Consider the following 27,664-nt stretch of genomic DNA (forward strand, 5'->3'; position numbering starts at 1 on the left):
TGTACGATTAATGAAATTTATCTATTAAAACACATTGATTTTGCGTATCATTTTAAGTCTGAGCTAAATATACCCGATTTTTTTCATTATTTCAAAGTGAAAACCGCTCAGTATCTCGGAAAGTATTTATCAGTTCGCGAGTCAAAATCTAAAGTGTTTCCAAAGTCAAACGACAAATCTGTCGACAGATTTTGTATTTGTTGCTTATTTACGGAAATATTGACCTTACTAACTAATTTTTTCTATTTTTCTCAAAAATTGCGTTATTATTATTATTATTATTATATCTATTGAAAAAAATCTTAAGTTTTTGTGTTTTTTTGAATTAAACCCTGATTGGCGCTTTTTCAAAAAAAGGGAACACAAAATAAAAAACCAAATACATAAAAAATTGTTTTATTTAATTTTGCTACAATACTATTGTACCGATAAAATGGGTTCATCTGAAAACAACAAAATAGATAAATCAGACAATATTTCGGAGTTACGTACTTTCAAAAATCTCATCTAGGGGACCTTCTGCGAAATATTTCTGCAAACTGAGATCAACTTTAACACAAACTTCGACCACTGACGGTTTGAAATCCAAGAAAATGACTTTCTGTCCCCTATCTACCAGTTCTTTGGCAAAAACAGCCATACTCTGGAACAAAATTGTAAAAAAAATCCAAAAATTTAATTATTTGCACCTTTGCCACAGTCACGTCTACATTTCTAATTTCTCGTCCACTGACAACCACAGTGGCATTTTCACCCTCACATGTCAAAACCACGTCCCTCAAGTGCTCAGCAGCTGGAAAATACAAAGTATCCTTCGGGGTAATCACGAAAACTTCGCCCCGAGAATCTGAGATTTTTTCTTTGGTTATGGTGAGTTTTGGTCGAGCACTGGCATACAAAACGAAGAGTAAATTAACTCCAATCCCGATCAAAATTCCATATTCGAGACTAATAAAAAGACAGCAGAGGAGAGTCGTCAAAAATGGTACCAAATCCAGCTCTAGAAAAAAACGCAAAATTAGGTCAAAATTTTTGGTAATTTTTGATTCCATACTTTTGGACCTCCAAAGTACGACGAAAGCGTCATAGTCGAATAAATAAAACATTGCACAAATAATCACAGATGCGAGGGTCGCCTTTGGCACGTAGTAGAACGAAGGGGTGAGGAAACCTATAGCTAGGAGTACCATAGCTGAGGTGAAAATCCCAGCAAGGGGTGTTTTAACCCCAGAGGCGTTGTTGACCGCCGTTCGGGTGAAAGACCCAGTGATGGGCATGGACCTGACGAAGGAACCCATGACGTTGCACAGACCCAAGGCTAGCATTTCCTGGGTGGCGTCCAACGGCTTACCCTTGGCTACCAAAAATTATCATTGTTAAAAATTACAATAGTTTACAAATTTTTTTTTACCAATACAGGATAATTTGTAATGGGTTTTTGGACTACTAGAGTTTTTTTTAAGGTAGTTTTCATAAGCCTTCCCTATACCTAAATTAAACCGTTTACAAAATATTTTGGATTTTTAATTTTTATTTGAATTTGCACCTTACAGTTCAAAAATCGATAACTCTGCCATTTTTAAAAATTTTTAAATATTTTTTAGCTTATTTGAAAGAAGAAGTTTAGATCTTTGCTTTGATGTTTTCAAATTTCTGAAAAAAAAATAGCAAAGCCCAAATATTTATAATTAAATTTACAGAACTTTAAGCACCCATAACTCAATTTTTTCAAATGAAATGCCCAAGTTTTATTTCATTAAATCGTAGAGAATTTAATTCTGCATCGATCTGTATTAGCATTCCCTATACTTATGTTTAATAGTTTTCAAGTTACAATAACTTTTGATTGTAATTGAGAAATTCATTAGCCATCATAGATTGCCATGGAAACGAGAGAAAAAATGTGAGAAATTAAAGTTTTTTAAATAAATTTATTTTGTTTTCACAAGACGGCCAACACAATTTTGAACAGAGTTTGTCGTTTGTTTAATCAAAAATGTTTTTAAGGCAAACTATGCAAAAATAGCTTTGGTTAGTAAGAAATTTTCTACAATGTCAAAAAAACCAACATAACTTGAAAATTATCACAGATAGGTATAGGGAATGCTAATACAGATCGATGCAGAAAAAAATTCTCCTCCATCCAGTTAAATAAAAATTGGGACATTCCATTAAAAAAAATTAAGTTATGGATACTTGAAGTTGTTCAAACTTAACCTTAAAATTTTTGAAAGTATTAACTTATTTTCCAATTTTGAACACATTGAAGAACAGATATAGGCCTTCTTTTTTAATTCTCCAAATATGATTTCAAAATCTCTAAAATTAAGCGAGTTACCGTTTTATTAAGTGACAGGTGCAAATCCAAAAATTTTCAAAAAAACTGAAATATCTCGAAAATGGTTAAACTTAAGTATAGGAAAAGCTGATAAAAACTCCCTTAAAATAACTCAACTAATCCAAAAACTCAGTGAAAAACGTAGGTTTCCATTTAAAATAAGAAAGTTGATAGCGACTTCCGGTATAACCGGAAGTGCCGCCATCCTGAAAATATTTTCCTTGAGCGGAACTCAACGGATTATGGCTGAGTATCAACTTTCAAATAAATATCTTTATTAGAACTTTCAGTACTTCAATGTACGGTTTAGACGGAACACCCTGTATAATACTTTACCTCTTTAACTAAAACTCTATTTTTTATTATTGTTATTATTATTATTATTATTATTATTATTATTATTATTATTATTATTATTATTATTATTATTATTATTATTACGTACAGAAGGCCTTGGCGATGGACACAGCCTCCAGAATCGCAACCAATGGAATGAAGGCAAGGGACGGCCCATAGTTTTGTACCATATCGCGGAAATTATAGTTGGTACCATTGACTTGGGTACTAAATGGTGGTGGTTCAAACGGGGGAAACCCACTCTTGACGTCACCCGTGATTTTGAAAGGGTTGTCGTCCCTCAAACTGTACGAAATAACAGTCCCTATAATGACCACAAGGGCGTTTCGCGCAAGCGACAACATAAACAAAAAAATCCCTAAAATATTGCGATTCCTGGACCAGTCCTCCCGGTACTGCAGCGTCCCAAATCTCCGGATTTCCTTCAAACTGACCAGGAAAATAATCGAAAGGACGCCCAAAACGCTATCCCACAGGCGAATTTTCTCAATGTTGCTGAACACCGACTCCCAGGCCTCCAAAAAGGCGTTGGCTTTGCCCGGAATCCCGAAAAGTCCCTTCACTTGGGAGGAGGCGATCTGGAGGGAGGCGGCACATGTGAAGCCTGCGATGATTGGATAGGAGAAAAACTCGATGACGAAACCTGAAATCGTGGGATTAGGGTGGGATTAAGATAAGTGGGTTAGTACCCAAGTTGAGTAATCCCAGGATAAAGATTATAATCCCGGCCAGGAAGGTTATAGTGATGGCCATGTCAGGGCCTAGTGCTGAGATGTGGTCCTGGAGCATTAGGGCCATGATGGAGGTGGGGCCGATGTTGACGTCTTTGCAGCTGCCGAAAAGGGCGTAGATGAAGCCGCCCATGAAGCCGCAATAAAGGCCATATTCGGGGCTTAGGCCTAATAGTGGATTTTTGGAAAAATTAGCACTTTTACAATCGAAACATTTGACGTGTATTACAATTAAATTTTGTTGGTAAACTGGTTGTTTCCAGTATAAAATTATTATTGATCAAAATGATCGATGGTAAAATAGCCTTTTCAAGTATTTCCAAAAAACCTAAAGAAAAAGATATGGTTTCTGACGTAAAATGACACAAAAATTCTAATTTTTTCATCAGATTTTAATTTTTGAATTTTTGATATTGAACGAATTATCGACCAGTATTTAGATCAGGTTGGTTTAAAAATTATCTGTCCGTTGAATAGCCTATTTCCATTTTTTTGAGACACTTAAAGCAGTAAAAATCACAGTTTCTAACTTAAATTTTTAGATAAAGTTTAAAGAGCCGATGCTTAAAGTTTCTAACTCAAATTTTTAATCTGTTATTGAGTTAATATAGCCTTTTTAATTTTTTGGATCTCTTTTAAAAAAACAAAAATGACACTTTCTGTAAAAATAGTGCGAGAATTCCGATTTTCTGATCAGATTTTAATTTTTGAATCCTGTTTTGAAAATATCTACAATTTTTAGGTAAAGCTGGTTAAAAAAATCTATCGTCTGGAAAGTACAGATTTTTGAATAGAATTGGCCGTTTCTAATTGAAAATAACGTGTAGAGTACGCTTTTTTATAATTGGACTTAACTTTTTAATCAATTTTTGAGTAGATGGGATTAAACCAGTTTTCATATTAACTAATTTTTTTAAATTTTCTGAAACATTTTAAAAGAACAAAAACGTAAAATAGTGCGAGAATTCCGATTCTCTGATCAGATCTTAATTTTTGAACGTTTTTGAGATATCTTCGAATTTTTTAAGTAAAGCTGGTTATAAAATTTACCAATTAAAAAATAAATAAATTTTTTTGAGACGTTTAAAAAAGTAGAAATGATAGTTTCTAACTTAAAATAACGGCTTCACTAATTAAATTTAAATTTTTAATTAGTTATTGGGTAAATGCGATCAATTTTCAGGTTCCAATACATAGTATTTAAAGAACCGACCATTGGCAAAATATTTTTCTTTAATATTTTGAGACACTTTAAAGAAGTGAAAATCTTAGTTTCTAACATAAAATGCGGCGAGAATTCCGATTTTCTGATCAGAATAAGATTTTTATTTTTCTTTTTAAAATATCTTACGAATGTTTAGATAAGAAATTATCGTCTGAGAAATAATTTTTCTCAGATTTTTAAGATATTCTAAAATAACAGAATTACCAGTTTTTAAATCTAATTTGAAAAATCGTAATGTATTAATTAATCTGTTATTTATTTCTAAATGGCGCGCGAATTTCGATTCTGTAATAAGATTTTAATTTTTGAATTCCGTTTTTGAGATATTTGTGAATTTTTTGGTAAAACTGGTTGTAAAAATCGTATGGACAATAGCCTTGTTCAGATTTTTGAAAGATTTTAGAACAGTAGAAATAAGAGTTTTTAACTTAAAAGACCGAAAATCACATTTTCTAATGTAAAATGGCGCTAGAATTCCAATTCTCTGATGAAACTTTAATTTCTGAATTCTGTTTTTGAGATTCCTCCGAATTTTTAGATAAAAATCTATCGTCTGAGGAACAGCTGTTTTCAGATTTTTGAGCCACTTTAAAAAAAGAAAAATCACTGTTCCTAAAGTAAAATAGAGAAAAAGTAATGATTTCCTATTAAAATACAAAATTCCGGAATCATCTTTCAAAATATCGCCCACTTTTAGATTAATTGATCGATTGTGAAATATAACCTTCAGCCTTTTTCAGCCAAACTGAAAAACATTTTCAGGTAGTCCAAAATCTTCAAACTAAAAAAATTCGAAAAACTTAAATATATGGTACAGTCACGACCAAAAAGAATGACACCCCTGCCACAACCAGGCAGAAGTCCGACTAATATATTTGTGTCATTCTTTTTGATGGTGACTGTATACTGTATTAATTTTTCAAACTAAATAAAACCGACGTAAAAAAATCGGTACGTTACCTGCAATCCCGGCAAATGCGATTCCCTGCGGAATCTCCGTTAAACCGACCGTAAAACCGGCCAAAATGTCTTGAAACAAGATGCTAACAGTGTATTTGGGCAACCATGAACTTATAGGCACTCGTTTGTTGAGTGTTTCTTTACGAAAAAAATTTTGACATACCCTGAAACTAAAAATTGGGCTCAAGGTAGTCAAAAATTGGCTGCTTCAATTTTCGGGGTACTTACAGTGCATGCCTGCAACGGAGGGAAGTACAGGACCGGTCTAGAAATTGTCAGAAAAATAGATAGATAGCAGCTTAATTCGAAATCAGAGCTTTGGCGGGAAAAGGATCGTATTTGAGGTTGCATACCTTGATCCATCGTTGCTTTGGAAGTGCACTACACTGCTATTTTTGCGAAATGTGCGCCATTTATAGCCGGTGTTATCACTTTGAGCGCATCTTTGCGATTGATTAGTTTTGAGATGGGTTGAGATAAGTCTGAGACACTCCTCCGCCACGACAAAATGGATTATTTGGATTATTTTTCCGCTGATGATTTGGTTTAAGTTACACGATACCTACTTATTATTATGTACACTGTCATTATTCTGTAACGGAATTTCGATCGTTTTGTCGACGTTTCGAAATTGCCGTAATTGGAACGTCCTTGAGCCAGAGATAAAGCATTAGAAAGATAATACATTTATGTTTATAATAATTTGTTTATGAGATTAGTGGCGAAAGTTCAAGTGGTGGTCCTCCCAAAAATTATTCCGGTGAGTTATCTATGGTCACGTTCGTGCTGTTATCACAGATAATTGCCTTTATCGAAGAATAGATGGGTTGTAATAAAGTGATAAAAATGTTTTGGATCCAGACCGCTTCACACATAATAAAATTTGATTACGTAACGGAGCGCAAATTATTATCATATCGAATGCAACATAAAGTGCATAACTTAATTTTTGGCGCATTTTAATTCAGAAAAAAACTCAAAGAATCTAAATTTTTTAAATTTTTTAAACATTTTTGAAAAATACAAATTCAGGTGAGTTTAAAACCCTTATATCATTTTTCCAAAAAATGCGTACTTTTTCAGAAATTTTTATTAATCCACCTGTTGAGAGCCACTGTGTGGCTCATGGTAGTTTATTTGCAGTTGATTTTTTCATTAAATTAAGTGGAGATGGTGGCGTATCGGTGTTTTAAGAATTTTTCAAAATTGCGGCAAACATGCTCATTTGTGTGGGAGGTTCGAATCCCGGTCCTGGCAAAAAAGTTTTGTTTTTTTTTTTCGTAAAATTTAATAACAAATTACAAATGGTTATAGAAGAATAACGTAATGGATTAAGAAGTTAATTTACTTCTGCTGTTTTGTCAATAATATTAAAATTTATGCTAATTTTTATAATTTTAGTTCAGCGGTTCTCAAAATTTGGGACTTTAATTTGAGAACGATTTTTTGTGAAACTATCATTTTTTGTTTTATATAAATTTTGCATCTTGCCATTCTCTATTTAGCTTTAAATTTTTGCCAAACACGCTGTATATAGGTATATAAGCCTTTGCCCTTTTTGTAATCAAAATTAAACTTCAACAATTTGTTTTCGACATATCAGTTAATTTTTAGGTCAAGTAGGCCAAATACGAGTATTTAATAAAAACAAGAAGCTTGACCTGTTTTCAAATATAGAAACCAAATCTAGAAAACTGTAAAGAAAAAAACTCAAAAAGGTAAAAATAGTGGTAGGTATATTTTGGTCTTAGTAAAACACAAACGACAATATTTTTTATTTATTGAACACGATTCCATTCTTGCCTTAGCCCGCTTCCGAAAACCACAAAAAAAAACGTTGACAGTAGATTAATCCCAAAAGTTAACCAAAACAGCATGGCCCAATGTGGCAAACTGCTCTAAAACCAAAACTCAAAAATTAATTTCGATCAAACGTATACTCACTTCTGCCGTTAGGAATTGCGGAAGTCGTGCTCTAATCACATATTCTATAATTTGATTAGAACTCCGAGTAATTCCCATCAAAGTCCCCACAAAATTGGACGTCAAATCCAAATGATTGACACGACAAGACGAATAAAGCAACGCTTCAAAACACAACCCGATTGTAAAGTGGAGCATAACACCATTGCTGTTGCAGCCGCGAAAAATCGCAAACATGCAACTGCCACCAGCCCCAACATTCCCTGAAAACGTTTCACAATTTTTTTATTGGGCAGTCCATGCCACTACCAATTTGCGAGGATTTAAATAAAAAAATACGGATTTTTATACAAATTTTTAGGGTGGAATTTCCGAAAAAACTAAAACATAATTTTTACCGAAAGCCCAAAGATTACAAATTTTTATATAAATTAGGGGATGATTTTTCGCAAATCCTGAAACACGGGCATTTTTATTTTTGGTCAAAAGCTCAAATAGCCTTTTTTATGGATGTGAGCGAACACCGATGGTGACATGCTTTTTGTCCGGTTAGTGGAGGTGTCCTCTTAAAAGAAATAATAAACTATACATAGGAACAAACTAAACAGTAACAATACTTAACAAATATTTTCTTTTGAAAAGGAATATAATTTTTCTTTAAAATTTGCTGTCTTTTGTTCATCAATACTCACAGGCTTCACATCAAAAGAACTTTGTTTTTAACTTTATTTTTGACAAAATTTACTGCTCACATTTTTCTGTTTCATATTATTTGTAAATTTTATTCACTTGATCTATTTTGGGTAAAACAATTCGGAACTATTTTTTTTTTTAATATTAACATATGACTTTTTTACAATAACATCAGTTAAACAGTTAAATAAAACATGTACACCAGTTTATGTGATTCCCCGAATTTTCTGACGAATTGTCATAATAACAAGACACGCGTGTATGACATACTGTCCGCTTAAAAGAGAGATTTTGTTTCTAAAGATCTGAATTGCTTGAGCGGCGTCCGTTTATTGGAGAGTCCGCTTAAAAGAAAGACAATACCATTTAAAATACATTAGCTCAAAACGGAGTGAACAAATAAATCCGTTTGTCAGAGAGGTCCGCTTATAGGAGATGTACGTTAAGTGAGAATTACTCTAACTTTAAAAATTACGAATATTTATTTAAATTTTAACACCCTGTTTAACCGCCTTAGGAAGTAATTTTCTAAAAAAATTTTTTTTTAATGGAGGCTTACGTAAATAAAGCTATCTACTGTAAAAAAAATAATTTTTGTGCGTCATTTAGTCAAAAAAAGCAATTTTATATGTATACAGGGTGAGTCATTTAGGGCCCACATTAGAAAAATTTGATTTTCTTATACAGCTAGAGCTTTAAAATTTTGTGTACGATCTAAATCCACCATTCTGAGTTTTACTAAATTATTTGGTACTTATCTGTCATAGTTTTTGACATACGTCATTTTTTTTGTAAATTTATTTATTTGCTCTTGAGCCTTTTGTCATAAGTTAATATTTTTTGCATTCTATGACCGATAGTTTAAAAAATCTTTTAGAATGTTCAAAATTGCCAACTGTTAAAATTCAAGGCTGGTATGATTTTTTCAAAATGGTTATCAAAAAGCGGCTACAACTCAGTTTTTTCAATTTTTCAATTTTCAATTTTTATTTTCTTAACAGAAATAGAAATAACATCGACGACATTTATGGTGATTTTTATTAGCACTTTCCTATACCCATCCCTTACAATTTTTGAAATAATAACAAAAACGGATTTTGCTTTCTAATTTTGATTCTTAATCAAGAAGGCTTTGCAAAATGGTAGACAAATCGAACATTTCTTCTAGTTAATAACAGCTTTATTGCATTTTTCGAATGGTAACTCGATTTAAAATAAAAATAATGAGCTAAAATTCTATATTTTGCGTTTGTTTCAAAAACTGTAAAAGATGGGTTTAGATGATGTTTATAAAAGTCTTCATAAAAATCGATGTTTTTTTACATTGATATTGAAATAACACGGTCATTTTATTTGAAAAATTTGTGTATTTATTTTTTATATTTATTTTCAATTATCATTATTTTCAAAAAATCATAGTAGCCTTTGAATTTGACAATTGACAATCGTGAATATTCTAGAAAACTCTTCAAACCTTTGGTTATCAAATGCAAGAAGAATGATATATTTATTGTAAAATATTCAAAATTTGAAAATGTAGTAAAAATGTATGGTTACTATTTTCCGTTTCGGAAGATTATTCATTTTAAAAATGAATGAACTCTGGAAGGTCGATTTAGGTCGTGTACAAAATTTTAAAGTTAAAAGTTTTATTAATGTAGTCTATAAAAAAAACACCCTGTATGCATCGATTTGGGGTATTTACCGACAACAGCATTGATTTTGCGCATGGTGGTCACACTGAAATGCTTCCCTTTGATGAACCAATCTGACGTGAATCCGAAAATGATCGTCAAACCGAAGAACAAATAAAACGGTGTCCACCAAACTGTATTATCATAATTTTCGAATTTCAAAACTCCCGGCATGTAGACTTCGTAAGCGTAGATAAAAACAAACCAAGTCCAGGCTTGCCCAACCTGGAGGAACAAAATCGCCCACAAAGGGCTAGAAGTGAACATTTGGCCCCATGGTATTTTCTTACGGCCTTTAACCGGCTTATCTTCCGTGTTTTCGTCAAAAAATTTGAGCTCGCTGGGTTTAATCCACGGGTGTTCGTACGGACTTGGGTACACGAAGAGGTGCCACAGTAGGCAGAAAACCACCCCCACTGAACCAAACACAAAGTAGGCTTCCTCCTTGGTTATGATTCTCTGGATTACTGAGGATATTTCATGGGCGAGGAGAAAACTACCATAAACCAGGCACGTCATTGAGGTGCGCTCTGTGTCAGGCGCCCATCGCACCAGAAGGGACATAATTGCCGGGAAGGCAAACCCTTTGAAAAAACCGCGGAAAAACCTAGTGCCGGCCATCCAGCCCGGCCTTTTTCTGCTCAAAACGGCGATTGCCGGGTTGATCAAACACCAAAACGACGAGAAAAGCAGACTTAAAGTCACCAAGTACTTTCCTCCAAACTGGTCGGAAAGAATCGCTCCGGGTAAGCACGAGGCTAAATACCCCCAATGTATGGCATAGACTGTGATATATTTGGTCGCTGGGTCCTTTAGCACCCAAACTCTCTGAGTGTAGTTTGTGGTTTTTGCGGGGCAAAAGCCAGAGCCGTTGGGGTTTTTCACTGGAACTATTTTCGAGTCTTCGAGCAGGTTTGGGAGGTGGAGCATGAGTGAGGAGATGAAAACTGCCAAGAAGGCAAGCGAGCAAAACACCCAACGGTGCAAAACGACGCAGCCTGGAGGTTTAGGTTGGGTTAAAGTCGGGGGTAAGGGGACTTACATTTTGGCTCGAGGTCGGAACTTCGAGATGTGGCACCTGAGCTGTTTTGTTGTAAACCGGACATTGGGGTGTCAAAGTTTGACACTCAGGGTGGGAAAAACAAATAGGTGCCCAAAGAAAAATCCGAATATTTCAAATTTATTTTATTTATATTTGTACAATTATTTAAATTCATTATTCATTATTAAAAAAATCCTTGAACTGGTAGTCGTTTTTATTTTTGTAAATGCTACATCCTAAATAATTAAATAAATATTATTGTTCAATTATTATTGTCTTTCATTTGACCTCAAATAAAATCTAATTTTTGAATTCCAGATCCTCATTACTTATCAACTAAAAAAATGGGAGAACAGAACACTTGTGCTGTCAAGGAAGAAGTTCTGAGAATTTTAATACGTTTTTAGACTAAAAGTCAAGTTTTCCCTTCTATTTTTATTAAATTAGAACGAAAAAATTACCACATTTGGTCAAAAATGACTAAAAATTATCTTTTTGCAAGCGATTAATTATCAAAAATGTCAATTACTGCACGAAATTTCCTAAAAAGTAAGCCAATAAATCACAGAATTATATCAAAAAGGACATTATTTCTGAGGATTTAAATATGTTTATTTATTCGCATCTAAAAGACGAAATTACGATCGTATAAAAGGCCGGCTCTAAAACCGGTTTACTGGTGTCTCATTTGTTCCAGGTCCAAAAATTTACTTTTTCTAAGCGATTATTCAGCAAAAACTCGATTATTGTGCAAACAAACATTCTTAAAAAGTTAGCCAATAAATCACTGAATTATGTCAAAAGTGACTTTGTTTTTAAGGATTTTGAGGATTTAAATACGTTTTTAGACCAAAAATAAATTTTTCTTTTTAGTTTTATAAAACTAGAACAAAAAAAATACACCAAATTTTGTCGAAAATTTGCAAAAATTTACTTATTCTATGCGTTAATGTAGCAAAAACTTAATTATTGCCCAAAATCACTTAAAAAGTAAACCAAAAAAATCACAAAATTGTGTCAAAAATTGTATTATTTTTGCAAGTTCTGAGAATTTAAACAAATTTTTCGGCCAAAAATCACATAAAAATTTGTTGGTAGTTTAGGGTAAGAAGTAAATAAAATTTATATTTTTTTTAGTTATTACTTTTTCACTCTCTGATTTTATTTTTATTTTCAATTTTAATATTACTGTTTTTTCAATTTTTTCTTCTGGTTTTTAAGTTTTTTGGCTTTTCAGTCTCTAAAAGAGTGTATTGTTTTTTATTCAGAGTCTGACGATTTCATTTATTATTGTTAGTGTTTTTTTTCAGTTCTATATTGTTTTCAGTTTCTCAGTTCTTCTGAATTTCAGTTTCAGCATTTTTTGTGTTTTTATTTTCCTTGTCAGTGTTTGAACATTTAATTTTTGAAAATATGCGTACTCTTATTCTTCATTTAATTATTTTTTAATTTTTTACAATTTTTGTATTTTGTAAAATTTTTATATCAGCCTTGATTTGGAATAAAAAAATTATTTATATGTTATTTTGATTTTAAAAATTTATTTATTTTAATTGTTGTAATTGTAATTATTATTATTTTTAAACCGACTGTGTAAATTTTAATTAGTTGTGTGAAACTCATACTTTTCTAGGAATCTTAGTTTTTGTGTAATAAATGTAAGAAAAAGTGTGTTTTCGTCTGAAAAGTAAAATTATTTAAAAAACTAAGCAGAATCGACCATTTTATTCGCACCTAAGGCGAAATCCAGTTCTGTGAGAAAGACCAGCCCTATAACTGGTTTGACTGTTATCTTATTTGTCCTACGAATGAGTAATTGACCAATAAAAATGTAAAAATCACCTCCTACTTGTTTATCTGGTGCACAAAAAATTGCAAGCCGATTGAAGCGTTTGCCATTGGCTAAGGGTGGGGGATTGCACTCCCAACTGTAAAGCGGACGAATCATAAAGCGATTAAAACTGAACAAAAAACTGTTGCTTGATTATTTTGTAAATGTCGGCCAAACCATTTGAAATTTCGCTGTTTTCTAGGAAAATTTCAAGTTTTCTATTACACTTGGGTTAAAAAATCGTGGATAAATTAGGATTGACTTGTTTTTGATAAAGATTGATTCTCGCAATTAGTTTGCGTTCAAACTCAACTATTTTGCAAGTTTTTCAGAAAAAACTCAATTGTTTCGCACGATTTTCTCACAAAATTCAAAAATCTACCAAATTAGGTCAAAAATCGTTATATTATTTTTGTTAATAACTTGGGCATTTGAAATTTATGAGTTATGTTTATATTTAAACAATTTGGGATCTTTGAGAAGCAAAAACAAAAAATTGGGCATTTTATTTAACTTTTTCAAGATTTTTTCAGATAGTTTCTTAATTTATTACTCTTTTAGTTACTTAGATTAACAGAATTTTAATCATACTTATTTTTTTTGTATATCAATTTTTAATTTTTTTAGCATTTTAGTCTCTTAGTATACTGGGGATTTATTTAAAATGTCACGTCTCAATTTATTAGTTTTTCTCTTGTTTTCCAGGAGTGGAGGAAAAATTAATTAATGACAAATTATACAAAAAAAGCTGAAAATAAAAATCTACTGAAAATAAAAATGTTAATTGAATGAAAAAAAAAAATTGATTTGTGCTTGGCCTTTTGGTGTCAAACAGTCAAATTTTGACACTCCAATGTCAGGTTTACAACAAAACAGTTCCGGCGCAACATCTCGCAGTTCCGACCTCGAAGCAAAATGTAAGTCCCCTTAAGCCCACCTTTAAACCCAACCTAAGCCTAGGCTGCGTCGCCCTGCAGCGCTGGGTGTTTTGCCTCCTCGCCTTTTTGGCCGTCTTCATCTCCGCAACCATGTACTCCCTCCCTTCTCTGGTCGAAGAGACGAAAACCATACGAGTGAAGAACATAAACAGTTCCGATTATTGTGCCTCAAAAATCAACTACACTCGGACCGTTGTCGTAATAAACGACACCACGCTCTATGCCATACACTGGGGCTATTTGGTGTCAAGTCTGCCAGCAGCGGTCGTCTCTGACCAATTCGGCGGCAAATACGTGGTGACTTTAAGCCTGCTTTTTTCCTCGTTCTGGTGCTTGATCAACCCGGCCATGGCGGCTTTGAGCAAAAGAAGGCCGGGCTGGATGGCCGGCACTAGGTTTTTCCGGGGGTTTTTCAAAGGGTTTGCTTTTCCGGCAATTATGTCCCTTCTGGCCCGATGGGCGCCTGATACGGAGAGAACAACCATGACGGCCCTAGTTTACGGTAGTTATCTGCTGGCCTATCTCCTGACAAGAGAAATCCGGAAAATGATAACAAATGAAGGATGCTACTTGGTGTTTGGTTCCTTAGGGGTTATTTATAGCCTACTTTGGCACTTGTTTTTGTACCCAAGTCCGGACGAACACCCTTCCATTATGGGCAGTGAGCTCAAATATCTGGACGAGAATACCGAAGATAAGCCCATCGAAGGGCGTAAAAAAATCCCATGGCTACAAATGTTGACATCACGGCCTGTGTTAGCTCTTTGGTTCTTTGAAATTGGACAGTCCTGGACTTGGGTCAGCTTCATACACGCGTACGATGTCTATTTGCCGCAAGTTTTGAAACTCACAGACAGCGATAATAATGTACTGATGACTCCGTTGTATTTATCGTTTGGTTTAGCGGTCATTTTCGGTTTTATTTCCGACTGGTTTATCAAAGGGAAGCATCTCAGTGTGACCACGATGCGGAAAATCGCAGCTTCTCTTGGTACATACTACGGAGATCTATAAGTTAGGATACGAAACGACGAACAAATAAAACGGTCCCGGTCTCGGTAGTTCCCCGTTAATGTCACCAGAGAGCGCATTTGTTATTTTTATAACGGTTAACATAAAGCAAACAAAAAATAGTTAGACATAAACATAATGCAAAAATTTTATCATGAACTATACAGGGTGGTCCAGCAAAGCTCCTGTCTTCTGTAGCTCGGTTATTATTAACGTTGGAGTTTTGATATTTTGTAGGTGTTATTTGTATCTTAAGACGTATTTCAAGGAAATGTTTGTTGATTATACAGAGTGTCTCAAAAAAGTATGGCGCTATAATATACATGTTATTAATGGCATGTTATTATATATTATTTTTTGCTTACTTGGATGCCTTTCTAACTTTTTACAACTCTTGATAGTTTTTTTTAATTTGTTCGGAAATTACTGTTAAAAAATAAAAACTTTAGAGTTTTTTATTTCGCTTAATTCAAACGGCAACCTCTGTTCATTCGATTTATACTCAAAATTTTAAAAAAATAAAACTATTAAATAAATCAGAGGAAATTTTGAGGAAAAAATCACAGGAAATCGTGAAAAAATCATGGAAAATCATTTTTATAAAATAGGGATAATAGTGGAGAAATTTTGAGGAAATTGGAGAAAATCACGGAAAATTAAAGGAAATCATAAGAAATAATTATTAAATCAGAGGAAATCGCGTAAAAATCATGGAAAATCATTTAAAAAAATAAGGAAAATACTGAAAAAATCATGGGGAAGTTAGGGAAAAATTATTAAATCAAAAGAAATCTTGAGTAAATCATGATTTTCTATGGGAAATTATTTAAAAAATTAGGAGAAATATTAAAAATTTTGAAGAAATCAAAGAAAATTAGGGGATATAATTACTAAATTACAGAAAATCTTGACGAATTCATGGGAAATTATTTTAAAAATTGGAAGAAGTTATTAAAAATCTTGAAGACATCAAAGAAAATCAAAGAATATGATTATTATATTACAAGAAATCGTGAAAAAATCATGGAAAATCATTTTTATAAAATAGGGATAATAGTGGAGAAATTTTGAGGAAATCGGAGAAAATCACGGAAAATTAAAGGAAATAATAGGAAATAATTATTAAATCAGAGGAAATCGTGTAGAAATCAAGGAAAATACTGAGAAAATTATGGGGAAATTAAGGAAAAATTATTAAATCAAAAGAAATCTTGAGCAAATCATAATTTTCTATGGGAAATTATTTAAAAAGTTAAGAGATATATAAGAAATTTTGAGGAAATCAAAGAATATCAGGAGATATAATTACTAAATTACAAAAAACCTTGACGAAATCATGAGAAATTATTTTAAAAATTAGAAGAAATTATTAAAAATCTTGAAGACATCAAAGAAAATCAAGGAATATGATTATTATATCACAAGAAATCTCGAGGAAATTATGGAAAATTATTTTTAAAAAATAGGGATAATAGTGGAGAAATTTTGAGGAAATCGAAGGAAATCACGGAAAATTAAAGGAAATCATAGGAAACAATCATTAAATCAGAGAAAATCGTGTAGAAATTATAAAAAATCATTTAAAAAAATAGGAAAAATTCTTAGGAATCCATGGGGAAGTTAGGGAAAAATTATTAAATCAAAAGAAATCTTGAGTAAATCATGATTTTCTATGGGAAATTGTCTTAAAAATTAGAAGAAATATTAGAAATTTTGAGGAAATCAAAGAAAGTCAGTGGATTTAATTACTAAATTACAGAAAATCTTGACAAAACCATAGAAAATTAGTTTAAAAATCAGGTAAAGTATTGGGGAAATCTTGAGATAATCAAAGGAAATTAAAGGAAAGCAGGAGCTTTTTCCGTTTTTCTATAGTTTTTTTAAGTCGGTTTAGGGATTATTGGTGAAGAAAACTAAAAATTAAGAAAATCGATTTTACATCTTTAGTTTTAAAAATTAATAAAAAATAGAAACAAAATTTTTTGATGCCATTATTAGTACGTACGTCTTGAACAAAGTCTAACAGACTTAGTAGTTTATTTTGATTGATCTTAATTACTACAGGGTGTTTGCAATTTATAAACATTTACAAAAAGGCTCCAAAGTTTAGAAAGTTTGGAAGTGAATTGTAAACACCCTGTAGTAATTTAAATCAGTCAAACTCAATTAATAAGTCTGTTAGACTTTGTTTCATACGTACTTAGTAATAATGTCATCAAAAAAACGTTGCTTATATTTTTATTAATTTTTAAATCTAGGGGTGTAAAACCGATATTTTTTTATTTTTTTAAATAATTTTTGAATCGATTTGAATATAAGCTTTAGACACATGAAGAAGCTACAAAGATATCTTATTGAGCACAAAAAATAATAAAAATAAAATAAAATAGTTAGTCAGTTTCAGCAAGTAATTAGTGAAATGGTTGTATTTAAAACGATTTGAAACCGAAACAAAGCGCCCTCACTTTCACTCAGCCGTACTATATCTCCGGGCGCGCTTTCGTGTCCCGTTTCGTCTCCTAACTCATAGTCCTCCGTAGCACATGGGCAGTAATAAACAATTTTAGGAAATACCGGAGCTGCTTGCAGTTACATGTTTGCGATTTTCCGCCGCTGCAGCACAAATGCTGTAATGATCCATTTTGCACTCGGCATGTGTTTTGAAGCATTTATCTCTTCGTCGAGTCGTGTCAATCATTTGGACTTGACGTCCAATTTCGTGGGAACTTTGCTGGGAATTTCGCAAACTCTTGCTCAGATTTTGTTATATGTGGGACTTTCACAGCTTCCAGTTTTACTAAAACCTGAAGTAAGCCACTTTCAAATTATTTTTTTTTTTGAATTTCGGTTTTAGAGCAGTTTGACACAATGGGCGGCTCTGTTCTGGTTCACTCTGGGGCTCAATGTTGTTTCAACGACGATTTACCTGGTCTTTGGAAGCGGCGTCAGACAAGAATGGAATTTCGTTCAATAAATAAAATAAATTTTATCTTTATTTAAACCCACATTTTTCATTTATTAAAATAAATGGTAAATACAGAAAAAAACACGTTTTTTTGTGCTAATAATGAAAATAAACCACTTGCGCCGCTTCGTAGATGAAAGACTTTGGCAAACAACTTCAAATCTTCAATAATATAAGGGTTTAGATTGTCATTGTAGTCCAAGATTTCGACAGTGGGTTCGTACTTAAGCTCAAATCTTAAGTACGTGAGTTGATTTCCGGTCAAATTGAACGAATGGAAATTACGGCCCTGGAAAATTTTAACCGGAATGTTGTTTATGGCATTGTACCGCAAATCAACGGTCAAGTTATCGGCGGTCATATTTCCAAAAACGTTCGGATTAATTTCCGAAATTTTGTTTAAACCCAAGTATAAAGCAGATCCGTCGACTTGCAGGAACTTGAAGCTGTGTTCGTTCAGATGTTGGATTCGGTTATTTTCTAAACTCAAAGTGTCCAAATTTGGAACGTTTACAAAAAAGTCACTATTGTACATTCGGATTCTGTTCGACTGTAAACTAATAGTCTTCACGTTGGTTAGATTAAAAAAGGCCTCAGGATCAATCATTTCGATGAGATTTCCGTCCAAATAGAACCACTTTATTTCAAGATTCTTAAAAGTGTGTTTCCTTAAGGCCTGGATAGGGTTCTGGCTTATCTGCAATGCACTAGGGTGGTACTTTGTGTTCATCAAAAATTCAGTCTCAATTTCCTCCACATTGCAGTCATCAATAGTCAGATAGTCAACAGAATGACTAAAATTGAAATGTTTTGTGCACAGCATCGACATATCGCTGGTAATGGCGGCACTAAACACTTCAAAATCGGTAGTCATGGTGAAATCTTCAAATTTGTGTGGAATTCCCGGAGGGCTGAAACTTTCAGTTAATACGTATCTTATTTTTTCGTTAAAGTCGCAAGGAGGGCGTGGGGTTTTGTCGCTTTTGCAGCAATAAATTCGGGGAAAAATCAAGAGGGTGGAAAACCACAATCGAAACATTTTGTCAGTGAAGCAAATCTTTTGAAATCTCGCTTTTAAAAGCACGGTTGCGGCAATCGGGAGAAAATTACTTTGTTGTTCACGAGATTTTGTAACCGAATGCTTTCAACAAAAATCAATGTGCAGGGTTAAGAAACAAATTCGGTCATTGTTTCATCGTTTTATTAAAAAAATAGTCATTCAAAATAATTTCCCACAAGTTTTTTTAACGAATAACTCAAAAAATAACACATTATTTAGTAAACCGGAGAGCAAATCGGTTAAAAAATTGAGGAATACAGAAGAAATCCTGAGGAAGTCCAAAAATATCAGAAAAAAAATTAATAAATAATCAAAGGAAGTTTTGAGGAATTCTTGAGAAATCATGTTAAAAAATTAGAGGAAATATTGGAGAAATCCTGGGCTAATCAGAGGAAATCATGGGAAATAATTATGAAATCAGAAGAAATTGTGAAGGAAATCTTAAGGAATCATAAAAAAATTTGGGGAAATATTGGGGAAATCAGGGGAAACCACGTGAAATAATTATTAAATCATGGGAAATCTTGACGAAATCATTTGAAATTATTTTAAATACTAGGTCAAATACTGGGGATTTTTTGAGAAAATTAGGAGAATTTAGGGGAAATTAAAGGAAATCAGGGAAAATAGTATAAGCAAATCGGTTAAAAAATTGAGGAAATCACTTAAAAAAATAGCAGGAGTATTGGGGAAATCAGGGAAAATCAGAGAAAATCAAAGGAAATTAGAAACCCGGGGGAGGCGCCAAGGTGTTTAAATGGGTGATTTTTACCAAAATAGCAATCAAATAAAGAGATTTTTTCGAAAAATTGTTTTAATTGACTCCCTTTATGATGTAATTCCAAGCTTGTCTCTCTGCGTCCCCAAGTAGTAGAAACAAGGTGGTACCACCGACTTGGACGCCACACGTGAACCAAAGTAAGAAGTTCCATTGGCTCAAAGAATCCTTGAAAAAAATATTAACACGAAAAAATTCACAAAAATGGACTTACTTCAGTCGTAAATAAATTATTGATCAGTTGGGTACTTAATGCAAAAATCAAAAATTCGATTGCTCCCGTGATTGAGGTCACGATTCCAACGAAATTCGATGTCAAATCTAACGCATTGACCATATTTGAGGCAAAGTGCATTGCGTCCAAACATAAGGCCATCGTGGTAAAAATCATAACTGTGAAGTGGTTACAACGTTCAAACGTCACGAAAATGAGACACAAAGCCGGACCAAAGTTCCCTAAAAGATTGTTCAAAACAAAATTTAGAATAGAGAGAAATCTAGAAAGTAATTAATTTTAACCTGACTAGATTTGACCTGACCTGACCTGACCTAACAAGGTTTAACAAAACTTGACAAAATTTCTCAATGTTCTCGCGAAGTTCAAGAAAATATTTAAATTAGAGAGAAGTCTAAATGGTAGTTAATTTTGACCTGACTAGATCTGACCTGACCTGACCTGACCTAACAGAGTTTAACAAAACTTGTCAACTTTTTTCAATGTTCTCGTAAAGTTCAAGACAAAATTTAGAATAGAGAAAAGTCTAGAAAGTAGTTAATCTTAACCTGACGAGATTTGACTTGACTTGACCTGCCCTAACAAAGTTTAACAAAACTTGACAAAATTTCTCAATGTTCTCGCAAAGTTCAAGAAAAAATTTAAAATAGAGAGAAGTCTAAAAAGTAGTTAATTTTGACCTGACTAGATCTGACCTGACCTGATCTGACCTAACAAAGTTTAACAAAACTTGACAACTTTTTTCAATGTTCTCGTAAAGTTTAAGACAAAATTTAGAATAGAGAGAAGTTTAGAAAGTAGTTAATCTTAACCTGTCTAGATTTGACTTGACCTGACCTGCCCTAACAAAGTTTAACAAAACTTGACAAAATTTCTCAATGTTCTCGCAAAGTTCAAGACAAAATTTAGAATAGAGAGAAGTCTAGAAAGTAGTTAATCTTAACCTGACTAGATTTGACTTGACCTGACCAGACCTAACAAAGTTTAACAAAACTTGACAAAATTTCTAAGATGTTCTCGAAACATTCAAGACAAACTTTATAACAGAAAGAAATGTAAAATGTAGTTAATTTTAACCTGACCTGACCTGACCTCACTAAGTTTAACAAAACTTAAGAAAATTTCTTAGATGTTGTCGCAAAGTTTAAGATAATATTTAAAAAAAAAAGAAGTCATAAAATTTTAATTTTGTGGAAGATCTGTAAATAATATTCAAATTATCATCCAAGCTTTCTGGTGATTGAGGTTTAGTGATCAGAGAATTTCTTTCTAACGTCACAATTTCTTATTTTCTATCGAATTTACCTAAAAGGGCGTAAACTTTTCGCATAGCAGTCACACTCGCATGTTGCCCATTAACAAACCAATCGGCCACAAACCCATAAAAAATCGCCAAGATATAATAGAGAAAAAACGGCGTCCACCAAGCCGACTCCCACACAACTTCCGACTTCAAAACCCTGGGCAAATACAAATGAAGTGTTTTCCTGTACACAGTCCAGGCCCAAGTCGTTGCAAAGTGCAAACAACACAACCCCCACACAGGTTTCGACTTAAGAATCCTCCTCCAGGGGATTTTCTTCCAACCATCGACCAAACTCAAATCTGGGTCTTCCTCCAAATACCTCTTCTCATTCAGTGTCATGAACGGGTTTTGTTTGGGACTTGGGTACACCAGCAAGTGCCAAAAAAATCCCAAAACTAGGTGAACACTCGCAAAGAAATAGAACATCGGCCTCCAAGTGAAATTTTCGAATGCTTTATGCATAACATACGAGAACTGTTCCCCTAAAAGTCTACTCCCGAAGATAACACTCGTTATGGTGGCACGTTCGTAAACTGGGGCCCAACGTGCGATAAGCGCCATCAACCCCGCGTCCAAAACCCCCCGACAAAAACCCAGGCCTACTCGAATCATGATAATTAAACCCACACTGTGGCCCAAATCGATGATCGCAGGAGCCACCAAATTGAAAAACGCCGAAAATAAAACACTCAAACTAACAATGTATTTGCCGCCGTATTCATCCGAAAGCACTCCCCCAGGTATGGAGGTTACTAAAGTGCCCCAATAGAACGAGTCTTTGATTAAATAGCGCGTTTTGAGATTCCAGTCGTAGTTCAAAAGCGATTCGTTTTTGGGCCGCCTTCTGGGCCTTCTTCGTATCTGGGGTGTGATGGTGCAAGTGTCGTTGGTTCGGAGGCGTTTTCCCGAGGAGAAGTTCTCCAAAGCGATGACTTCCAGTGTGAACTGGATGGACGCTGCGTTGAGGATAATGAGGGAGGCAAGGAGGCAGAAGATGTACCGTTGGGGGAAGAGGAAATCTGGGAGAGGTTGAATGTGTGGTTGGGCTACATGGTGGGGGGACTCACATTTTGAGTATTTGTTTTCGAGGAGGTCAGAGGTGCGAGAGGCTGCAGGTGAACTGAGGTCCGAAGTGCGGGTCGAAATAGACATTCCTAGCAGACATTGAAGCGGAAAATTTTGAAGTTTTTGACAGGGTTTTGACACATTTGAGAGATTTTGTCTGTAAATTTTGAAAAAAAAAAAATAAAATTACTAATAATAAAATCATCTGTGTTTTAATATCCAGTTATTTCCAATAAATAAAATAGATACGTCCATTTACAAGAAAAAATTATAATAAAAAATTGTGCTCAATGTGTTTTAAAATGATTCTCATCTAGTTAACTTTGAAATAATTTACGTGTAAAAAAATTGTGCCGCTTCGATGAGAACCATTTAAAAACACGTTGTACAATTATTATTCAACTAAACAATAAACTAATATAAATTAAACTATAAAAAAGAAATGGAAAAAAAACAAAAAGAAAACAAGAAAAAAAAAGAAAAAGAGAAAAAGAAAAAAAAAGAAAAAAAAGAAAAAAAAGAAAAGAAAAAAAGAAAAAAAAAGAGAAAAAAGAGAAAAGAATAAAAAAAGAAAAAAATTTAATAATATTGGCGAAAATTTATGAAGTAAAGGTAATTGCTTAATTAATCAAAATCTGTCTTCTGAAATGTCGAATTATGCTGCTTCGATGAGAATCATTTAAAAACACGTTGTACAATTATTATTCAACTAAACAATAAACTAATATAAATTAAACTATAAAAAAGAAATAGAAAAAAAACAAAAAGAAAACAAGAAAAAAAAAAGAAAAAAAAAAGAAAACAAAAAAAGAAAAAAGAGAAAAGAGAAAAAAGAATAAAAAAAATTTAATAATATTGGCGAAAATTTAAGAAGTAAAGGTAATTGCTTAATTAATCAAAATCTGTCTTCTGAAATGTTGAATTATGCTGCTTCGATGAGAATCATTTAAAAACACGTTGTACAATTATTATTCAACTAAACAATAAACTAATATAAATTAAACTATAAAAAAGAAATGGAAAAAAAACAAAAAGAAAACAAGAGAAAAAAAGAAAAAGAAAAAAAAAGAAAAAAGAAATGAAAAGAAGAAAAAAGAGAAAAAAGAGAAAAAAAAAAAGAAAAAATTTAATAATATTGGCGAAAATTTAAGAAGTAAAAGTAATTGCTTAATTAATCAAAATCTGTCTTCTGAAATGTCGAATTGTGACGCTTCGATGAGAATCATTTAAAAACACGTTGTACAATTATTATTCAACTAAACAATAAACTAATATAAATTAAACTATAAAAAAGAAATGGAAAAAAAAACAAAAAGAAAACAAAAAAAAAAGAAAAAGAAAAAAGAAAAAAAAGAAAAAAGAAATGAAAAAAAGAAAAGAAGAAAAAAGAGAAAAGAGAGAAAAGAAACAAAAGAAAAAAAAAGGGAAAAAATTTAATAATGGCGAAAATTTAAGAAGTAAAGGTAATTGCTTAATTAATCAAAATCTGTCTTCTGAAATGTCGAATTATGCTGCTTTGATGAGAATCATTTAAAAACACGTTGTAGAATTATTATTCAACTAAAAATAAACTAATATAAATTAAACTATAAAAAAGAAATGGAAAAAAAACAAAAAGAAAACAAGAAAAAAAAAGAAAAAAAGAAAAAAAGAAAAAAGAAAAAAGAAAAGAAGAAAAAAGAAAAAAGAGAAAAAAAAAATATAATATTGGCGAAAATTTTGGAAGTAAAGGTAATTGTTTAATTAATCAAAATCTGTTTTCTGAAATGTCGAATTGTGCTGCTTCGATGAGAATCATTTAAAAACACGTTGTACAATTATTATTCAACTAAACAATAAACGAATATAAACTAAACTATAAAAAAAGGAAAAAAAGAAACAAAAAGAAAATAAGAAAAAAAAAGAAGAAAAAGAAAAAAAGAAAAAAGAAAAAAGAAGAAAAAATTTTTTTTTAAAATATTGGCAAAAATTTAAGAAGTAAAGGTGATTGTTTAATTAATCAAAATCTGTCTTCAGAAATGTCGAATTCTCTTTTACTTGATTAACCATTTCTCCATTCGAATTTGGGCGATGGTGCAATCACCCTTTTATCCACTTCCAATTAGGAACAAATACTTTAATAACCACTCACGATTTCATGAAAAATTCGGCACTCACGAAATGTCCTTTACTCGCTTAATAATTCTCACACTTATTTCCCCCACTTGGGGTTGCGACTTCAACAGAATGATATACTACGATCTTTTACCGCCAGTTTTTGTCGATTATTTGGTAGAATTTAGCGTAAAAACTTATTCCGAAACGCAAATGGTCGAAATCCTGAGCGAAATTCCTGTACTGTGCACCCGACAATTCAATTTTAGCCACCCTGTTGACGTGCTTCTAATTGCTGATTGTGGAGTCGAAAAAATCGAAGCTGAATTTTTACTAAACACAAAGTACCAACCCGATTCATTGTCAGTGACTGGAAACAGTATCAGAACAATAAGGAGACACACTTTCAGAAATCTCGCAACCATGTTTTACACTCTGCGGGATAATTTGATCGAAAGTATCGAAAATGAAGCTTTCGCCAATTTGTCGAACGCGAAATTCGTCGATTTGGCCGAAAATCGAATCACAGTTTTTGAGTGCAACTGTTTTGTCAACGTTCCAAATTTGATTCAGTTGATTTTGGAGGATAACAAAATCAACAGTCTCAAAGCCAAGTGTTTCAAATTTTTGCAAAATAACGGGGCTGTTTTGGTGTTACGTTACAACGAAATTTCGAAAATTGATCCACAAGTTTTTGACGAAATGCCCGCCCAAAATGTATCAATTCATCTCGAGTTTAATGCGTTCGAGAATTTACCGGTTCGCATTTTGCGAAAGCACGCTTTTGTCGTGTTTAACTTGACCGGAAATCAAATCAGACATTTGCAGTTTGAAATCGTCGAAAATTTTTCAGTTGGTTTTTTAACCGTCGACGCAAATTTGGACCCAAACCTTGTCCAAGACTTGAAATTTTTCGCAAAAGTTGTGCTGTACAACAGGGCACAAAAAATGTCCCCAAATACCGTCTTCTACCTGATTTTTCTTACATTTTGTATTTTTTATTAATTTTGACAACGGTCTTGCAGTTTTTTCCAGAATGCCAACCATTGCTGTAATTGGTCTTTGGTCTAAATGTAAACTTAATATTTGACCTAAAGAGTTTAACAAAATTTAACAAAATTTCTCCATGTTCTCGCAAGGTTGAAGACAAAATTTAGAATAGAGAGAAGTCTAAAAAGTAGTTAATTTTAACCTGAGTAGACCTGACCTGACCTGACCAGACCTAACAGAGTTTATTAAAACTTGACAAATTTTCTCAATGTTCAACACAGAATTTAGAATAAATAGTTTAGAAAAAAGTTAATTTTGACATGACTTGACCTGACCTGACTTGATCAGACCTAACAAAGTTTAACAAAACTTAACAATTTTTTTCAGATGTTCTCGCAAGGTTCAAGACAAAATTTAGTTTAAGGAGAAGTCTAAAAAGTAGTTCATTTTTAACCTGACTAGCTCTGACCTGACCTGACCTGACTTGACAAAGTTTATCAAAACTTGACAAAATTCTCAAAAATTCTCGCAAAGTTCAAGACAAAATTTAGAAGAGATAGAAATATAGAAAGTAGTTAATTTTGACCTGACTAGATCTGACCTGACCTGACCTGACCTAACAGAGTTTAACAAAACTTGACAAAAATTTTTAATGTTCTCGCAAAGTTCAAGAGAAAATTTAGAATAAATAGATGTCTAGAAAGTAGTTATTGACTAGATCTGACCTGACATGTGATAATTTTCAAAGTTGCAAACTTAGTATTTGTTACTTTCGTCCAGAAATGGAACAGTTTGAACGAACAAGGAATAATCCAACTTGTAGTCAGTCACTAAACAATAAATTAAATTTTCCAAATGTGTCACAAACATTTCTGACATGACGCATCCCTGTACCGCCTGTTTGAGCAAATTCACCAACTGTAAGCCACCAATCCCACTCCCGGGATTAATCCCCTTTTTCAAGGTGTCGTAATCCCACAGCGCTACTTGTTGGTAATTATGATCAGTCTCTCAATCCTCAACGCGTACACGATGCGTGTTTGTCTCTCCATGACCATAACCCAGATGGTAGTCAAGAAAAACGTCACGGAAAGCACCACAGAATCGGTCTGTCCCAGCGATAAAACCTTCAAAGGCTTCGAAATGCGCAAAGAAACGGTCTATGACTGGGACGAGAAGAAGCAAGGTCTCATTTTAAGTTCGTTTTATTGGGGCTACTTTATAACCCATATCCCGGGCGGCCTTTTAGCCGAAAAACTCGGAGGCAAACACGTGCTAGGAATAGGGATGTTAACCAACGCCGTTCTGACCATTTTGTTCCCTTTTATTCTAAAGGGCTCGGAAGGCGATTGGATAACTGTGGTGGTACTTCGGGTCGTCATGGGTCTGGGTCAGGGGGCTTTGTACCCAACGGTGGCCGTGCTTCTAGCCCAATGGATCCCACTTGGGGAACGTGGTACTGCCTCTTCCATAAGTTTCGCTGGGGCGATGATGGGTACTGTTATTTCCAACTCGCTAAGTGGGGTACTCATGACCCATTACGAGGGCTGGGAGGTGGTGTTTTACTTTTTCGGGGTTTGGGGACTCGTTTGGAACGTGTTCTGGCAGTTGGTTTGCTACTCGTACCCAAGGACTAACCCATGTTTGAAGCCCCAGGAGAAGGAGTTCCTGGATCAGGAGTTGAAGGAGGTCAGTGAGAACAAACCTCCAACCCCATGGAAGGAAATTCTGAGTTCGTTGCCCGTCTGGGCGTTGATTGTGGGCCAGTTTGGGCACGACTGGGGTTGGTTTACCATGGTTAGCGATTTGCCCAAGTACATGGACTCGGTACTGCGCTTCCACGTCCAGAGCAATGGGTTATGGTCGGCTTTTCCCTACTTGTTGATGTGGGGGGCGACCATTGGTGCTGGGTACCTAGCCGACTTTGTTATCAACAGGGAGTACCTTTCCGTGGCCAACACCAGACGAGTTCTGTCGACTGTTGGTACTATGGGCCCGGCCATTTTCATGGTTGCGGCGTCCTATGTCGGTTGTAATAAAATAGCAGCTGTGATGATGTTCACTTTGTCGTTGGTTATGATGGGTTTTTTCTATCCTGGGATGAAAGTGAACTCGATTGATTTATCGCCCAATTTTGCTGGTACTGTCATGGCACTCAATAATGGTGTGGGCGTTTTCGCGGGAATGGCAGCCCCGGCTGTGGTGGGGCTTCTGGCACCAAATGTTAGTACCACCAGGGAAATAATCCCACTTAATTGTTCATTGTAGCAAACTATGGACGAATGGAGGACGGTTTTTTGGGTCAGTTTTGGGATTTTTGCATTCACCAATGTCATATACGTGGTGTTCATGTCGGGGAAAGTCCAGAAATGGAACGATTTGAAGCGGGAACAAGTCGAGGGTTTTGGCAAATAAAAAACAATTTTCT

The 27,664-nt window shown here is 33.6% G+C and overlaps 6 protein-coding genes across 10 annotated transcripts; 2 read left to right on the forward strand and 4 right to left on the reverse strand.

Annotated features, from left to right (window-relative positions):
- Positions 1 to 380: 380 nt before the first annotated feature.
- On the reverse strand, positions 381 to 6,209 carry LOC657432 (sodium-independent sulfate anion transporter). Of its 3 annotated transcripts, none has more exons than XM_015982889.2 (9): positions 5,965 to 6,209; positions 5,840 to 5,876; positions 5,612 to 5,775; positions 3,385 to 3,594; positions 2,784 to 3,338; positions 1,055 to 1,357; positions 690 to 1,000; positions 493 to 643; positions 381 to 443 (listed from the first exon to the last, which is right to left on the reverse strand). In XM_015982889.2, the coding sequence occupies exons 1-9, from the start codon at positions 5,972 to 5,974 to the stop codon at positions 418 to 420; spliced, it is 1,767 nt and encodes a 588-aa protein (XP_015838375.2). In that variant the 5' UTR covers positions 5,975 to 6,209; the 3' UTR covers positions 381 to 417. The 3 variants fall into 3 exon arrangements, with proteins under 3 accessions (XP_015838375.2, XP_008197198.2, XP_064213726.1); XM_008198976.3 differs by having other exon boundaries at positions 5,612 to 5,781; positions 5,965 to 6,208; XM_064357656.1 differs by lacking the exons at positions 5,612 to 5,775; positions 5,840 to 5,876; positions 5,965 to 6,209 and adding an exon at positions 5,376 to 5,391.
- A 1,127-nt stretch (positions 6,210 to 7,336) lies between these two features.
- Positions 7,337 to 11,067, reverse strand: LOC103314093 (putative inorganic phosphate cotransporter). 2 transcript variants are annotated; one of them, XM_015982898.2, is made up of 4 exons: positions 10,964 to 11,067; positions 9,933 to 10,919; positions 7,556 to 7,797; positions 7,337 to 7,509 (listed from the first exon to the last, which is right to left on the reverse strand). In XM_015982898.2, the coding sequence occupies exons 1-4, from the start codon at positions 11,025 to 11,027 to the stop codon at positions 7,390 to 7,392; spliced, it is 1,413 nt and encodes a 470-aa protein (XP_015838384.2). In that variant the 5' UTR covers positions 11,028 to 11,067; the 3' UTR covers positions 7,337 to 7,389. The 2 variants fall into 2 exon arrangements, with proteins under 2 accessions (XP_015838384.2, XP_064213728.1); XM_064357658.1 differs by having other exon boundaries at positions 7,343 to 7,504.
- A 2,469-nt stretch (positions 11,068 to 13,536) lies between these two features.
- Positions 13,537 to 19,436, forward strand: LOC657357 (putative inorganic phosphate cotransporter). 2 transcript variants are annotated; one of them, XM_064357659.1, is made up of 4 exons: positions 13,537 to 13,711; positions 13,755 to 14,723; positions 17,311 to 17,552; positions 17,598 to 19,436. In XM_064357659.1, the coding sequence occupies exons 1-4, from the start codon at positions 13,648 to 13,650 to the stop codon at positions 17,715 to 17,717; spliced, it is 1,395 nt and encodes a 464-aa protein (XP_064213729.1). In that variant the 5' UTR covers positions 13,537 to 13,647; the 3' UTR covers positions 17,718 to 19,436. The 2 variants fall into 2 exon arrangements, with proteins under 2 accessions (XP_064213729.1, XP_064213730.1); XM_064357660.1 differs by having other exon boundaries at positions 13,577 to 13,711; positions 13,772 to 14,723.
- Positions 17,805 to 18,582, reverse strand: LOC107398520 (leucine-rich repeat transmembrane neuronal protein 3). Its single transcript, XM_064357448.1, has 2 exons — positions 17,933 to 18,582; positions 17,805 to 17,862 (listed from the first exon to the last, which is right to left on the reverse strand). The coding sequence occupies exons 1-2, from the start codon at positions 18,580 to 18,582 to the stop codon at positions 17,805 to 17,807; spliced, it is 708 nt and encodes a 235-aa protein (XP_064213518.1).
- Positions 19,437 to 19,551: 115 nt separating the features above from the next.
- On the reverse strand, positions 19,552 to 22,304 carry LOC657208 (sialin). Its single transcript, XM_963679.4, has 4 exons — positions 22,155 to 22,304; positions 21,087 to 22,106; positions 19,761 to 20,002; positions 19,552 to 19,714 (listed from the first exon to the last, which is right to left on the reverse strand). Exons 1-4 carry the CDS (start codon positions 22,237 to 22,239, stop codon positions 19,583 to 19,585), a joined length of 1,479 nt encoding a protein of 492 aa, XP_968772.2. The 5' UTR covers positions 22,240 to 22,304; the 3' UTR covers positions 19,552 to 19,582.
- Positions 22,305 to 25,242: 2,938 nt separating this feature from the next.
- LOC657120 (sialin) lies at positions 25,243 to 27,651 on the forward strand. Its single transcript, XM_008198974.3, has 3 exons — positions 25,243 to 26,156; positions 26,201 to 27,459; positions 27,505 to 27,651. Exons 1-3 carry the CDS (start codon positions 26,114 to 26,116, stop codon positions 27,649 to 27,651), a joined length of 1,449 nt encoding a protein of 482 aa, XP_008197196.3. The 5' UTR covers positions 25,243 to 26,113.
- Positions 27,652 to 27,664: the final 13 nt, after the last annotated feature.

Source organism: Tribolium castaneum, chromosome 6, assembly GCF_031307605.1.
Source record: "Tribolium castaneum strain GA2 chromosome 6, icTriCast1.1, whole genome shotgun sequence".
Lineage (NCBI taxonomy): Eukaryota > Metazoa > Arthropoda > Insecta > Coleoptera > Tenebrionidae > Tribolium > Tribolium castaneum.

What these genes read in the sequence shown, in the direction of transcription:
- LOC657120 (XM_008198974.3), top strand. Translation starts at nt 26,114, where the DNA reads ATGACGCATCCCTGTACCGCCTGTTTGAGCAAATTCACCAACT. An exon ending in TTTGAGCAAATTCACCAACT is followed by an intron (nt 26,157 to 26,200) that starts GTAAGCCACCAA and finishes CCCTTTTTCAAG; the next exon opens with GTGTCGTAATCCCACAGCGC. An exon ending in TGGGGCTTCTGGCACCAAAT is followed by an intron (nt 27,460 to 27,504) that starts GTTAGTACCACC and finishes TGTTCATTGTAG; the next exon opens with CAAACTATGGACGAATGGAG.
- LOC657208 (XM_963679.4), bottom strand. Translation starts at nt 22,239, where the DNA reads ATGTCTATTTCGACCCGCACTTCGGACCTCAGTTCACCTGCAGCCTCT. An exon ending in CGAAAACAAATACTCAAAAT is followed by an intron (nt 22,107 to 22,154) that starts GTGAGTCCCCCC and finishes AACCTCTCCCAG; the next exon opens with ATTTCCTCTTCCCCCAACGG. An exon ending in ATAATTTATTTACGACTGAA is followed by an intron (nt 19,715 to 19,760) that starts GTAAGTCCATTT and finishes ATTTTTTTCAAG; the next exon opens with GATTCTTTGAGCCAATGGAA.
- LOC107398520 (XM_064357448.1), bottom strand. Translation starts at nt 18,582, where the DNA reads ATGACTACCGATTTTGAAGTGTTTAGTGCCGCCATTACCAGCGATATG. An exon ending in TACTTAAGATTTGAGCTTAA is followed by an intron (nt 17,863 to 17,932) that starts GTACGAACCCAC and finishes GAAGATTTGAAG; the next exon opens with TTGTTTGCCAAAGTCTTTCA.
- LOC657357 (XM_064357659.1), top strand. Translation starts at nt 13,648, where the DNA reads ATGTCAGGTTTACAACAAAACAGTTCCGGCGCAACATCTCGCAGTTCC. An exon ending in TTCCGACCTCGAAGCAAAAT is followed by an intron (nt 13,712 to 13,754) that starts GTAAGTCCCCTT and finishes ACCTAAGCCTAG; the next exon opens with GCTGCGTCGCCCTGCAGCGC. An exon ending in CAGTTTTACTAAAACCTGAA is followed by an intron (nt 17,553 to 17,597) that starts GTAAGCCACTTT and finishes TTTCGGTTTTAG; the next exon opens with AGCAGTTTGACACAATGGGC.
- LOC657432 (XM_008198976.3), bottom strand. An exon ending in GTCCATCGCCAAGGCCTTCT is followed by an intron (nt 1,358 to 2,783) that starts GTACGTAATAAT and finishes AATTTTTGGTAG; the next exon opens with CCAAGGGTAAGCCGTTGGAC. An exon ending in TAGACGTGACTGTGGCAAAG is followed by an intron (nt 644 to 689) that starts GTGCAAATAATT and finishes ATTTTGTTCCAG; the next exon opens with AGTATGGCTGTTTTTGCCAA.
- LOC103314093 (XM_015982898.2), bottom strand. Translation starts at nt 11,027, where the DNA reads ATGTCCGGTTTACAACAAAACAGCTCAGGTGCCACATCTCGAAGTTCC. An exon ending in TTCCGACCTCGAGCCAAAAT is followed by an intron (nt 10,920 to 10,963) that starts GTAAGTCCCCTT and finishes CTAAACCTCCAG; the next exon opens with GCTGCGTCGTTTTGCACCGT. An exon ending in CGCAATTCCTAACGGCAGAA is followed by an intron (nt 7,510 to 7,555) that starts GTGAGTATACGT and finishes TTTTGGTTTTAG; the next exon opens with AGCAGTTTGCCACATTGGGC.